The sequence below is a fragment of the Acinonyx jubatus genome, chromosome B4, assembly GCF_027475565.1.
Source record: "Acinonyx jubatus isolate Ajub_Pintada_27869175 chromosome B4, VMU_Ajub_asm_v1.0, whole genome shotgun sequence".
NCBI classification, from domain to species: domain Eukaryota; kingdom Metazoa; phylum Chordata; class Mammalia; order Carnivora; family Felidae; genus Acinonyx; species Acinonyx jubatus.
The window spans coordinates 139032784-139046604 of NC_069387.1; the positions used below are offsets into that span (position 1 = coordinate 139032784).

The following is a 13821-nucleotide window of genomic DNA, read 5'->3' on the forward strand; positions in this document are numbered from 1 at the left end:
CCCCGCCCCCGGTCCCGGCCCCGGTCCGCCCCGTCCGGTGGGGCGACGAGCCGCATGGAGGCCGGCTGAGGAGCGCCGCCCCGCCTCGGTACGCTGCGCGGCGAGGGTCCCGGCTGACGGGCCGGGGGCGGGGGCCGCCTCGCTCTGGGCCCGGCCCAGTCAGCCCCCAGCGTGGGGCCTGGGGTCGGAAGGGTCAGCCCTGGCCCGTGAGGAGTGCGCGCGGGGCCGGGCCGGCGGCCGGGGCTCGCGGGGACAGGGGGCGGGCGGAGCAGGCTTGCGGGCTCGGGTGGGGCCCCCGGCGCGGGGGCCGCGGGCGAGAAGCGGGGGCCGCACCTCTGCGGGTGGAGACCCTGGGCTCTTCCCGAGTGCCGGTGGCCTCTGCCCGTCAGGCTGAGCGAGCGGGGCTGCCATATGGCGGGGTGGACGGCGCGGCCGAACTCCGCAGGCCTGCAGCAGTCTGCGCTCTGTTTCCGTGAAGCGGCTTTACTGAGCTGTAACTTATGTGCCACGAAGTACCGCGTAGGAGAGTCTCCGTAAAACTGTCCCAGCACAGGCAAGGCTGCCTTGGCTTCGGCATCTCAAAAACAGCCAGGAAGTCTGCTCGGAAGTCCTTGCCACCTTTGGAGACCAGGACAGCCTCGTTAGGAGAATGGGTGGTTTCCAGGTGGAAGCCTACTTACTGGCTTTGGGGTTCCCTGGAGAGGAAGATGGGCAGGCCGCCAGGCTCACTGTTTTCTTGGGCAGGCTCCCCTCTCCCTAGGTCTCTTGTCCCCTTTGCTCTCCTGCTCGCCCCCTTGCAGTGTGACTGGAAGGGAGCCTTGACCCTAGGACCACTGGGCAGTCTTGCAGGCTGGTGGTGCTCCCTACACAGCGCCCTGCAGTGGTGATCAGGGCGGGGGCCCAAGGTTGGGCGGGGTGCAGGCTCCAGCAGGGCCAGCCAGGGGTGGTGGACAAGGAGCCATTCAGGCCTCCAGCCAAAATGCAAGTTGGCCTGTGGCCTCTACCCCAATCCCAGACTTTGCCACACTTCCATAAAGCAGGTGCTGCCAGACCCGGGGGTGTCCATTGCCAGGGGGGCCCAGGCTTAAGAAGTGGGGGCGTTGGGAAGTTCAGGGCTTTGGCCACGTCCCGCTGTCTCCCACTTGGTCATTTGTGTCTGCAGCCCGCTGGTCTGTCCGGTCTGGGACTTTTGGCTTCCTGAGCAAGCCCAGTGGGTTGGTTCGGAGATGCGGGCTTTTCTGGGAACTCCGTTTGGTGCCAGTCAGCCCTGGCCACACTGAGAAGCGGGCTGGGATCCGGGGGGCAGTTTGTGGCTTCTCCGTTTTTAGAGCGTGGAGGGGGCGGTGATGGTGTCTCAGTCTGCTCTGCAGCCGTAACAGAACCGCAGAGACGAGGCTTAAATAGCATACTGTTTTCTCACAGCTCTGGAGGCTGGGAGTCTAAGATCAAGGTGCCGGCCAACCTGGTTGCTGCTGAGGGCTTTGTCGTCCTAGCTTGCAGACGGCTTTCCTCTCCCTGTGTGCTCACATGGCCAGCGGCCTGGTGTCTCTTCTCATAAGAGCCCTAGTACCATCATGGGGCCCCACCCTCATGACTTCGTGTAACCTTAGTCACCTCCCAGAAGTCCCACCTGCAAACGCTGTCATCGTGAGGATTAGGGCTTCAATACTGAACTCCGGGGGACACAATTCAGTGCGTAGAGGTGGGACCCAGGAGAAGGTCGGCTGCCTGGGCCGGGCAGGCAGGAACCTGTGTCACTCACACTGACCTGTCCGACGTTCTCAGCTTCCATCCTGAAATGCACACCCGGCAGGACAATTTCCAACACTTCGTCCAATGCAGAACCGCTTAACCCGCTACTCTGATTTGTGTCTCAGGGCTCACAGCGCGGGTGGGATCCTGACGGAGGCGGGGCTTTCCTGTCCTTTGAGCAGGCCCTTCGCTGGAGTCCTGGACAAGATGGGTCCCAAAGCTGTTGGGGATTCCCGCTGCTTTGGAGTCTGACTTCCTGGAAGCGTGCGGGTGATTGTGCTGCTGTCCTGTGTGTGCAGGACTATAATTTCTAGAGCCAGATAGTGGTGTGGCCCTTTCCAGAGAAGGAGACAGTTGGGGAAAACTCACGTTTCAGTGTCTTCTGAACCAGATTGCTGGCTCTTTTCCTGCCCCGACAGGAGTAAGTGCACAGAGGTCTGGAGGTCACGGGCTGAAGTGAAGACTGAGTGTGGTACCTGTCTCGCAGCCAGGAGAGGGCCTAGTGTGTGCAGACAGATGGGACGGCCGGGTGACTGCTCTGAGCACCTCGGTCCTAGAGGCAGGGGCTGAGTCCTCGCGGGCTGAAGGGTCCTGCCCAGGGCCTCGCCGCACCACGTCACTGGCCTTGCTGGTCTGAGGTCTGGCCCAGCGTGCCATCCCCTGCAGCCTGGTCGCTGGCATCTGGCCACAGGTCGTCTCCATGGACAGTCCTGCTTGGCAGCGACAGCCGGTTAGAGGGGGATGAGGAGGCTCTTCCTGCTTCGTGCCAGGGTCACAGGCTCCCAGCATCGGTGACTGTGGCCCGGCCAGGTAGCAGGGCCACGTGCTGGAGCGTGGATTCAGGAGGGGGCATGGGTATCTCCCCTGGAGGGTGTCAGCCAGGGGTCTCCTGGTCCCCGCAGCATGCGGTGGTGGAGGGAGCTGTTAGGACCTGTAGATCCGGACAGGGTGTGGCGGGAAACCAGGAGGCACGTGGACGCCCCACAGCAGCTATCTGCGGGTGCAGGGAGTGGAGGCTGAGCCCAGAGGTCTGCGGGAGGCGGGAGGCACTTTGCTGCCCTCCTGGCAGCTGGGAGAGGCTCAGGCCTCAGCTGTAAATATTTGAAACTGCATATGGGGGTGGGGGGCGGTTAAGCCATTGAAATGACATCCTACAAGGGTATTGCCAGGGGACCCCGCCCCCGCAGCGGAGGGAAACCAGGGTATCGGAAGGTGTGTGGAGGCAACAGCCTCAGACAAAGAGGCTTCTCAGAATCTCAGACTCTTGGTGTTGAAGGAGCCTCGGTGGCTTTCCTGCCTGACTAGGCCAGGCGCCCACCTCTGGGGAGCAGCTGCAGGAGGGGACCCGGGTGCTGCGCCACAGTGGGGGGCCGAGCCATTGCCGACTCAAGGCTTGTCTGCCACCCCCGGCCTGTAGGATGCAGGACCTGGAAGGGCCTCCCCAGAAAGGTGCCCCTGGCCCGCACAGAGTGTCCCCTGTGGGCACAGAGGGTCGTCTGGCCAGAGGGAGGGGGAGGGAGGGAGGATGCGCCCTGGACCTGCACCCTAGACCTGTAGCCACCACACCGTGGGAGGGAGGGCTGAGGCACCACAGTGACCTCCGTGGTGACCTCCCGCTTGCGTGTTCTTACAGGAGCCTTCCTGCCAGGGCACAGGATGTTTTCTTAAAAAGTTTTTCTAGTACCTTGGCAGCCGTGTGCTGCTTGGGAGAACTGTTTGCTTTTTTGCAGAGCCTGACAAAGGGCCATCGTCCGTCCGGCTGCCCTACTGGGCCGGCTCTGGGGCCTGGGGGTTGGGGGGGCGGGGTGGCAGGAGCTCCAGTGACCGCTCAGCCCCACCCCTCCAGCTCCAGGCTCCGCTTCCTGTTTGCATTTCAGTTGGCACCTTGCATGGTGGAGCGCTTTCCTTCTGTGAAGCAGGAAGAAGGGGCTTTGGGGATCCTGGACAGGAGGTACTGGGGGAGGGGTGCTTAGGAGGCCAGGCCCTCCTCCCCTCCGCAGCCACCCCTTTCTGCTGGCCCAACTGGCCGGGGCCCAACTGTGTCCTCTAGCCCTAAGCCAGTTCCTCTTCCAGAAACTGGGCCATCCTCTAGAGGGGCCGCCCCCTCCCACCCTTGGTCAGCCCCGGGGCATGTGAGAGTGTTGGTTAAACTGGGAGGGAGCCCTGCCCTGCCCCAGGCAGGCTGCCTGCACAGGGAAGGCTGCCTGCACGGGGTGGGGGGGGGGGGCGGGGGTGCGTGGCGAGCCACCGGTGGTCATGGCCTGGGTGAACCTGTCTGCTCCCTGCTGCTGCGTGACCACAGGCCTGAGGGACAGGAACCTGGCCCGGCGTCACACTGGCCTTATCATTTGCCCTTCCTTCTTGTGAAAATTTGAGAGAAGTGTACAGCCACAGGAAAACGGGTGAGGCGAGGGTCCGTGGCGCCCTGGGGCAGCCGCACCCCGTTCCCCCAGCACTGCCCAGAGGCACATGTGACACTCATGGGCTGGGTGGGCTTGAGAACCCAGCCACGGTACCTCGGCCCAACTTCAGACAGGTCGGGGTGGTTCCCTAATCCCACAGTCTGCACGAGGTTCCTGGTCAGACTCCTCGGGGGGCCTGGTCGTTTCGAGCTGCGCTCAGAGGTGGCCCCGGAGGCAGCAGCAGACCCTGGCTTGAGTTTCCGCGGCGTCTCGGGGAAGCACGGGTGAAGCCCGCGTTGGCAATGCTGCTGTCTCGCGCCTGGCAACCAGAACCACACGTCCCGGTACAGGCCTCGGGCCCCTCACTCCCCTTGGCCCCGGAGGTCCAGATGGTCCGCTGTCCTTTGTCCTGGTGACAAAGTGCGGCTGCTGTGCCCACATGACTGTCCCCCCCCCAAGCTCCTGGCTCCTTCTGAGGGGGCGGCCGGAGAGCCTTGCTCCTTCCCGCTTCCGCGATGCTGACACTCACACTGTGGCTCCCGACGGGGCAGCGGCCGTCGCGCTGAGTCTGAGTTCCAGAGACGCCTGGATGACTCCGCTGAAGGCGTTCAGCACCTACTTGATACTCAGACTCACGTCTTCTGCTGGGTTTTCTCACCTGCGGGAGTTTGGCGCAGTGTGTTTTGTTCCAGAGCTGGAAAGGGAACGTCCCGGTCTGCCTGACTGCCCCTCAGGGCTGGTCCCTGAGCTCCAATGCCTTGCTCTCTGTGGGGTAAACGGGAGATGGGGGTGACAGGTCTGCTCGGCAGAGGACCCCCAGTTCACTGGCGGGGGCAAAGCCAGGCCTCTCCAGCTCTGTTCTTAGCCCCGTGGTGCAGGGTTTGTATGCCGCTCACAGCCAGACTCTCACACCTGCTGTGCCGGCCACAGGGACCCTGGACCCCGGCCGTCCGTAGCTGGTGACTGACAGGTGTCAATCTGGAAGGGCAGAGGCGGTGATGCCACCCACGGATCTTTCAGATCAGACTGAGCCCCGTGGTGCTCTGAGCCCCGTGTGCAGGTGAAAACGTGCTTCCTGTATTTCCTCAGGTATCCCTCATCAGTGCCAGGAGCTGCCTCCCAGCCATGGACGGGGAGGAGGAGCGGTCACCTCAGGAGGTCAGAGCCTGGGCTGGATGCTGGGCGGGGGGTAGGGGGTGGCTGCTTCCTGAACGACCTCGGGCTCGGGGTCTGGCCAGCTGCTCAGCAAAGTGTGGGTTCCCCCTCAGTGTGGTCGCCTGGGGTCACCGTGGCTGCTTCTATGCATAGAAGAGCATTACGTGGCTTTTGGAGGGTGGGGGGTGGGTTCTGGGTCAGCCAGGGGGACCCGGGGGCAGGGAGCCCTGGGGGTGGGCCGTATCCAAGGAAATGATCACAGAGATTTCATCCCGGGGAGCACACGGAGTTCATGGAGCAGCAGCCCCTGAGTTCTTGATGGGCCCGTTGGGGACAGGTGGGTGCCAAGTGTCCCGCAGCCCCCAGGGAGGGTGGTGCCCTGACTCAGACACTCCTGTTCCCTCTGCAGGCTGACACGGAGCCCGTTGTCCCAGTGGGGTCTTCCGAGGTGGTGCCCAGGGTGCTTTCCGGAGAACCCCAGAACCTGTGTGCGTGCTCCCTGACACCATTCAGTGCTGGGGGGCCGGTGGGGATGGGCAGCTCCTGGCCAGGCGGGGCTTGGGCTGAGTTTGTGGTGAACAGGGGCCCCAGCCAGCCCCAGGTTGTTGGGTGGGAGGCTAAGTGCTTCAGAGCTGCCCTGGGGACCTCGGCCCTGCATGGTCACGGCCATCCCCGTCCTGGCTCCCTCGATGCCTGGGTGATTCTCATCGTGGAGACTGCAGACCTCGCCAAGGCCCAGGCCCCTTTTCACGGGGAAGGTCTGCTCCGACGGCACCGTGCCGGTCTTGTGTGCTGTAGTGAGCAGTGCTGAGTGTGGGTGGCGGCCCATCGAGGCCGGGGGAGCCCCGTGGAGAGAGCTGCTCAGGAAGGTGGGCCCCCGGTGCGCACGGCACCCCAGCTGGCCTGCTGTCCTTGCAGCCGACGCCGACGCTCTGTCCCTGCTCCTGGAGATGAAGCTGAGGAGGCGGCGGGAACGGCCCAGCCTGCCGCGCACCGTGACCGAGCTGGTGGCCGAGGACGGGAGCAGGGTGTACGTGGTGGGCACAGCCCACTTCAGCGATGACAGCAAGAGGGACGTCGTGAAGGTGAGGCCCGCCACACTGGGCTGGCCTTGGGCCGAGCGGCCCCTTCCCGTGAGCCCCCACTTCCTCCTCCGCGACGCCAGCGCCCCTCAGAAGGGAGGTTTCTGATGCCGGGGAAGCCTCACAGCCTGGGCACTTTTCTGTTTAGCGATCGGCGAACTTTTTGTAGCTTCTCGGTTGCTTCCAGAAACGAGTTGTGGCCACCGCAGCCGAGGCGGCCCCTGGGGCCGGGCCTCCCGGTCGGTTCCAGGGCGGCCTCCGCCTGCAGGGCCGGGGCCGGGCCGGGAGCAGGGCCCCGGGGCTCAGCCGGCATGTCCGTTGCAGACCATCCGGGAGGTGCAGCCTGATGTGGTGGTGGTGGAGCTGTGCCAGTACCGCGTGTCCATGCTCAAGATGGACGAGAGCACGCTGCTCCAGGAGGCCAAGGAGATCAGCCTGGAGAAGCTGCAGCAGGCCGTGAGGCAGGTGCGGCGCCGGGAGGCCTTCCGGTCAGCAGGGCGGTGCCCCGCCCACCCTGGCCGGTGGCAGGAGAGGGGCTCCCCTTTACTGGGTTTCGGACGAGGGAGGACAGGCGGGTGGTGCTTCGGCCCTGAGGCGAGGGCCGGACGGGGACCCCGGGGTTCGCCGAGCAGGTCCTGGGGCACGGGGTGGGGGGGGGGGGGGGTTGGCCGCGGAGTGCGCTCCAGCCTGCCTGCCGGCTCCAAGTGCCGCTCCCTCACGCTGACGTGTGCCCTTCAGGGACACGGGCGGGGGCGTTGAGGCCTGGGCGGGGGCGGCTGGAGGGAAGTGGGGTCTCAGCATCCGCCGTGGCTGTGGCCGCCTGCCCAAGGCCCTTGCTCAGCCCCACGACGTAGGCTAGGTCTGTGCTCTGTGCCCACGCGGCCGTTGACCCTCGGTCCCCTCCCCTGCAGAACGGGGTCATGTCTGGACTCATGCAGATGCTGCTGCTGAAGGTGTCGGCCCACATCACCGAGCAGCTGGGCATGGCCCCTGGCGGCGAGTTCAGGGAGGCCTTCAAGGAGGTGGGCCGGGGTCCGGCCGGGAAGGGGGCTCAGGGCACGGGAGCCGCCCCGGGGCTCAGGCTTCCCCAACCAACACCCAGCCCCTGCCCCAGGCCAGCAAGGTGCCTTTCTGCAAGTTCCACCTGGGCGACCGGCCCATCCCCGTCACCTTCAAGAGGGCCATCGCCGCACTGTCCTTCTGGCAGAAAGTCAAGCTGGCCTGGGGCCTGTGCTTCCTGTCAGACCCCATCAGGTAGGGCCCCTCGGCCTCCGGCAGGCAGCCCCACCCAGGAAGCGGGGCCCAGCCCCCGCCGCGTGGCACATTCCCCCTTGTTCCGGGCTGAGCCTCCTCAAACAGGGCCTTCCCGCTCCTTCCTTCCGCCGTGATCCCGAACAAAGAGGGTACCGAGGTCCCTGCCCTGGGTCAACAGCACCGGCCTCCCGCCGGCCGCCCCGTGCCCGCGAGGCTGGCAGCGTGCCCTCTGCCCCCAGCAAGGACGACGTGGAGCGCTGCAAGCAGAAGGACCTGCTGGAGCAGATGATGGCCGAGATGGTCGGCGCGTTCCCCGACCTGCACCGCACCATCGTCTCTGAGCGCGACGTTTACCTGACCTACATGCTGCGGCAGGCCGCCCGGCGCCTGGAGCTGCCCCGCTCCTCTGACGGTGACGGCGACGGCGACGGCGACGGCCGGCCCCGGGCGGGGGCTCCCCGGGCGCCGTGCCCGCCGGGCGGGGGCTGATGCTTCCCTCTCCCCACAGCCGAGCCCAGGAAGTGTGTCCCCTCGGTGGTGGTGGGTGTCGTGGGCATGGGCCACGTGCCGGGCATCGAGAAGAACTGGACCACCGACCTCAACATCCAGGAGATCATGACGTGAGTGCCGCCCACGTGCGCCCTGCAGTCCCTGAGCACAGAGCCCGGCGGGGCCGCGGCCAGGCTGGGCTGGGGGCTGGGGGGCAGCGTGCGCCCCCCAGCCAGGCCCAGCCCGCCCTCCCTTCCCCAGCGTCCCCCCGCCGTCCATCTCCGGCAGAGTGTCCCGGCTGGCCGTGAAGGCCGCCTTCTTGGGCCTGCTGGGCTACGGCCTTTACTGGATGGGGCGCCGCGCCACCAGCCTGGTCCTGTCACTGCCTGTCGCTCAGCACTGTCTGCAGAGGGCGTCCGCGGCCCGGCCGCGCAAATAGGAAGGACCAACACGTGGCTGCTCCCGTGTCACCGCTGAGGGGCGCTGGGGCTGGCCCCCCCCCCCCCCAACGAGGAGCGGCTGGGTGCCACCCCCTGTGGGGGTCCAGGCCCGGCCACGCCTCTCCTCCCCCAACCCGCCCAAATAAAGAAATATTTAACTGCTCTGAGCTCAGGCTTCCCAGCAGCCCCCTCCCCACCCTCATCCCCGGCCCTGCAGGGACCGCTCTTGGGGTTCATGGGCATCAGGACGCGCTGGTGGGGGAGGGGCCAAAGGTGCACACTGCCCCACCCCCATCCCCGGCCCCCAGGTGAAGGGGCGTGGTGGGCATGGCCAGCCATCCCCTACCTCACTGTGCCTTCTCACGCGCTGGCAGCAGGAGCCCTGGCCCGGGAGCGAGTCCCAGTGCGTTCTGGGCCACCGGGTTCCTGGCCGGCATGTTTGGGAAGGGCCAGGTCACCCCACGCAGCTGTGTCGTGGCTCCTGGGAGCGTCCCTCCCGCCTGGGCAGCTTGGCCACGCTCGGTCGTGGCGGGCGCACACCAGCTCTGCTTGCAGACGGTGTGTGGTTTTGTTTTTTAAAAATGTCTGAAGTTTTTTTACTCAGGTAATTTTAACTTAAGAGAAAAACTGAAGCAAATGTCAGAAAATACTAGCCTTAAACCTGGTTGGGACAAAGAGAACGTGTGTGGGGGGGGACCTCGATCCCGAGAGGGTGAGCCCGTGGGAGAGAGGTCAGCCTCCGCACGGGGGTGCCAGGCCCGCCTCTGGCTGGGGGCTTCTGGGGCTGCAGCCCTCGGACGGGAGCCTTCCTCGGCCCCAACCTCAGTGGACGGCGGGCGCGTGTCCGCTGTGGGGCGGGACAGACGGAGACCCGAGGTTGGGCCGAGCCCACGCGGGGCTCCCACCCCGGGCACCTCCCTGCGGCCACGCTCCGCGGGTCATGTGTCTGTGACACGGCCTCTGTGCAGCCCACCCGGGCCCCGGGGCCACGCTTGATTGTGTTTGTGTTGACTCGATGTCTGACAAAACCAGGTGAAACCCACGGCCGTGAACGGGGCCGCACCGTGTTTTCCTGTCATACATGTACTCATTCCTGAGAAATGGAAATAAAGTCTAATTTTGGAAGCTCCTGTTCTGTGAAGTGTGTAGAAATGAGCGCAAGCGGCAGGGAGGAGGTGACGGGTGGCAGCAGGGGTGACCGGCCTGGGCCTGGTGGTCTGGAGAACTTCCTGCCGCCAACACCTGCCTCTCAGCACTAGATCTAGGCCCTGGGGCCCCCGGCACCTGCCTGTCCCAAGTGCGGACCCCCGCCCAGCGAGGACACCAGCCAAGGGGAAGTGTGCTCAGGGACAGGCAGTAGTCCCTGCCCCTCACCTCCCTGGTCCACACCCTCAGGCTTCCCGCCCTACTCAAACCTCCCCCAACCCTGGCACGGGGGCGGGGGTGGGGGGGTGGGGGGAGGCGGGGCGAGCCCAGCACCCGAACAAACAAAAGGTGCCGGGACCAGCGGCTCAGATCTGCCCGGAAGGACCACAGTGAGCACCCAGGGTGGTGTAGGCCGTCCGTGGGCGTGAAGGGAGGCTGGTAGGGCTGCGGGCTGGGCTCTCCCCCACCAGGGCTGCACCCTCCGGAAGCATGGCTGCCCACCCCGTACTGGGCCTTGCTGCTATCCTCTGCCTCTCTGTGCCCCAGGCCGGCTCCATGGTGCGGCATCGACAGCCGGTAAGAGTGGTCATCGGGCCGGTGGGTCTCGCCGGGCTACCAAGACCGCCCCCGACCAATGTCCTCTCTCTCCACAGGTCCAGGTGGTGCTGCTGGAACCCCAAGGTCGGGATGGGGTGGGGGTGGGGGGGGGGGGCGTCAGGTCTGGGCAGCCTCTGGCCTGTCACCCACGGGCCCTGCCCTGGCAGGCCTCACTCCCCATGAGGACCGGGCTGGGTCCCTGCCCCAGACGGCCTGGGAGGAGGGCAGACAAGGCCCAGGCCCCACTGTGTTCCTGTGTGAGGAGGGGCCCGCTGGGCTCAGGGCAGCCCTCCCGCCACTGCCAGGCCAGGGGGAGGAAGGTGGGGGAACCGTGAGGGACCTTCCCAGGGCAGCAGGTGAAGGGGAGAGGTTCTGTCTGGGGGCCACGGGAAGAATTGAGGGTCTGGCTGAGGGTTGCGGCCCGGCCAATTTGCAGAGCCCGAGGAACAGCCACTCCCAGAGAAGAGGCCTGAGGCAGGCGTGGCCCAAACTCGGGAGACTGGCTGCCCATCTGCCAGATTGTCCCAGGGCCTCTGCAGGAGGAGGACTCCGGTTCTGGTCACTGGGGGACCACGGGCCCCTCCCAGGCCTGAGCCTTCCTGGCCGCGTCTCCCACAGGGAGGGACTGCTCTCAGATCTGGGTGGAGAAGCCCAGAGCCCCCAGCGGTGTGTACACCATCCAGCCAGAGGGAGCCAGCGCCCCCTTCCAGGTGAGCAGCCCTCAGCGGGGTGAGGGTCCAGGAGATACTCCGTATGACGTGCTTGGGCAAAAACAAGAGAAGTTACTTGTTCAAGTAACAGGAAGGACTGGCCGGACGGGGTGGAGTCTGTCCTCAGACGCAGCTGGGCACGGAGATGTTCACGGACTTTGCCGGGGGGGTTTATTTTATTTATTTTATTTTATTTTATTTTATTTTATTTTATTTTATTTTATTTTTTTAGTGCTTATCTTGAGAGAGAGAAAGAGAGATTGAGAGTATTTATGCGCATGAGTGGGGAGGAGCAGGAGAGGGAGAGAATCCGGAGCAGGGTCTGCACTGTCAGCACAGAGCCCGATCCGGGGCTTGAACTCTCGAACTGTGAGATCATGACCTGAGCCAAGGTCAAGAGTCAGACACTTAACTGAGCCACCCAGGCGCCCCACAGACATTGTTTTATAGTCAGGAAAGGTTGGGAGAAACCCAAGCTTGCACCTGTAAAGGTACGAACAAGGAGAGATTCCAGGATCCAACGTTAGGTGAAAAAACAAAGCCACAAAGCAGGTGCAAACTGACGTGAAAGCGGGCGGCCCTCCCGAGGCCTGGGGCGCTACCGTGGATCCTCGCCCTGCTTCTGAGAATGTGGATTCGTTATGATGAAAGTTTACATGACACGGACAAGCAGGAAAAGTTTCGGTTTTCAAACAGAAAGCGTTTGGGGGGGCACAGATAGGACAGGGGCAGCCTACGTGGGTCCAGCCAGGCACTGCCTGCCACGTGAAGTCCTTCCCCAGGCTTTGTGCGACATGCGAGAGGACGGTGGCTGGACGGTGATTCAGAGCCGGGACCGGGGCAGGCGGAGGCGTCTGGACTTTGAGAGATGCTGGCAGGAGTACAAACAGGGCTTCGGAGACCTGACGGGTAGGAGGGCCGTGTGCCTGTGGGCACAGGGGCGTGCACCCCGAGGCTTGTGTTTGGGGGTCACCGGGCACACAGGGCAGAGACGATAGGAGGAGGCCAGGGGTGGCCGTCACGCGGCAGCCTCAGCCTGGGTGCCCACCCCTGCAGGTGACCACTGGCTGGGGCTGCAGCACATCTCTGACCTGACTTCCCAGCCGGGCCTGCGCTCAGAGCTCACGGTGGACCTTCTGGATGCGGACAACCACACGCTTCAGGCCCACTATGACAACTTCCACGTGGACGGGGAGGACCTGTTTTACCGATTGACCCTTGGCCTGTACTCTGGGAACGCAGGTGAGTGCTTGGGAGGTAAGGGGGCCTCATGCCTGCCCCCCGCCCACACGCACAAGTGTCCTGCTTTGTCCACTGGACTCTCCAGGCTGGGGGGAGGGGTAGTCTTGCCACGGGGCCAGGGTGGGTAGGGAAGGTTGGGTCCCTGGAGACCCTGGCTTTCCGGGGGCCCCCATCTGTCAGCCTCAATGCTCCGGGCGAGGCTGTCGCTCCCCAAGCGTCTGCCCTGCGGTCTCAGACACCGAGGCAGCCAGAGCAGCTTCCACGACGGGAGCGCGGGCCAGAGGGGCAGCCGGCCCGCCACCCACGCCACCACGCTGTGCAGGGGACGCGTTCCGGGGCTTGGGCCGCACGGATGACCAAGAGGGCTGTGGCTTCAGCACGCTGGACCGCGACCGCGACCACTGCTCACCCTGCACGGACGGCACCCAGCCCTTCACCAGCTGCAGCCGCGATCGCTCGGGCGCCGGCTGGTGGTACAGCGACTGCGGCCAAGCTGACCTCAACGGGCCGTGGCCGGAGCGCGGAGGGGCCGCCTCGGGCATGCGCTGGGCCACTGGCAACCACCGGCCCACCCTGCGCGCCAGCGTGCTGCGCGTGCGCACCACTGCTTCCCACAAGGCCTAGGCCCCTCGGTGGCCGAGCCTCATTAAACGTTCAAGCCCTGCCGTCTGCTGTGTCTTTCTCGGGATGGCGATAGGGGAGGCGCCGAGCTCAGCTCCTGCCCAGCCTGGCTGCCCAGACCCAGCGCTGCCCACCCAGGACACCTGTCCGTGCACCTGGGGAAATCCACAAAGCCCAACCTTGAGGCCAGAAGCAAGGTCACCAGGTCTGGGAGGGCACTGCCCGTCCCTGCTGACCTGCTGGAACCCTTGGCACCCACCCGATGCCCCCACTGGCTGTGACCTCTGTGAGGGCAGCCAGCGGGACACAGCCTGGTGCTTTTGAGCCTTCAAGAACCCGATCCCACCAGATCCCAAAGCGTGGGCAAGACAGTGGGGTCAGGGGGCAAAGAGATGAGTCAGAAGAGCCTGGGACCTGGGGAAGATGAGATGGGCTCGGGCCAGGTTCCCTAGGCAGGAAGGAGGCTGGGGACGGGGCACTGTGCCAGCAGGCCCAGATGGGGAGGAAAGTGTCAGACTGCAGGAGACTCTGGGCACTGAGCATCTATGAGGGCCTAAACTCACTGTCCCCCGCACGGATGAGGACTCAGCTGGAGAGGGGTTGAGGGGGTCTCCCAATGCCACTCAGCTGGCAGGGGCAGAGACGGTTCACAGGAGGTCTGGGAAACCCACGTTGTGGCCCCAGGAGAAAGTTCCAGAGGTGGCTCCTTGAACTTAAGTGTAGAATCCAGCCAGGAGGGAGCTTGTATGTTTGTCCAGCTTCTGGTCTCTGGTTCCAGTATGGGGCCGGGAGTGGGGCGGGGGACACTGGCAAACCCTTCCAAGGGCCACCCACTCCATGCAGGCATCAAGGGGTCTTTTCAAGGCTCCTCTGAACTGAACACCTGAGTTATTCAGCAACAGTGACCCTGAGGGGGTCTTTGGGGGTGGGG

At 65.0% G+C, this 13821-nt stretch overlaps 2 protein-coding genes across 6 annotated transcripts; both read left to right on the top strand.

Annotated features, from left to right (window-relative positions):
• TRABD (TraB domain containing) lies at positions 1-9704 on the top strand. Of its 5 annotated transcripts, none has more exons than XM_053199574.1 (10): positions 1-88; positions 5244-5312; positions 5719-5797; positions 6228-6394; positions 6716-6856; positions 7303-7413; positions 7506-7645; positions 7885-8057; positions 8154-8265; positions 8396-9704. In XM_053199574.1, exons 2-10 carry the CDS (start codon positions 5280-5282, stop codon positions 8571-8573), a joined length of 1134 nt encoding a protein of 377 aa, XP_053055549.1. In that variant the 5' UTR covers positions 1-88; positions 5244-5279; the 3' UTR covers positions 8574-9704. The 5 variants fall into 5 exon arrangements, with proteins under 5 accessions (XP_053055549.1, XP_053055551.1, XP_053055548.1 ...); XM_053199576.1 differs by lacking the exon at positions 1-88 and adding an exon at positions 3683-3703; XM_053199573.1 differs by lacking the exon at positions 1-88 and adding an exon at positions 4000-4498.
• Positions 9705-9845: 141 nt separating this feature from the next.
• LOC106987644 (angiopoietin-related protein 5-like) lies at positions 9846-12934 on the top strand. Its single transcript, XM_027070388.2, has 6 exons — positions 9846-10296; positions 10374-10401; positions 10936-11027; positions 11810-11936; positions 12084-12269; positions 12592-12934. Exons 1-6 carry the CDS (start codon positions 10210-10212, stop codon positions 12891-12893), a joined length of 822 nt encoding a protein of 273 aa, XP_026926189.1. The 5' UTR covers positions 9846-10209; the 3' UTR covers positions 12894-12934.
• Positions 12935-13821: the final 887 nt, after the last annotated feature.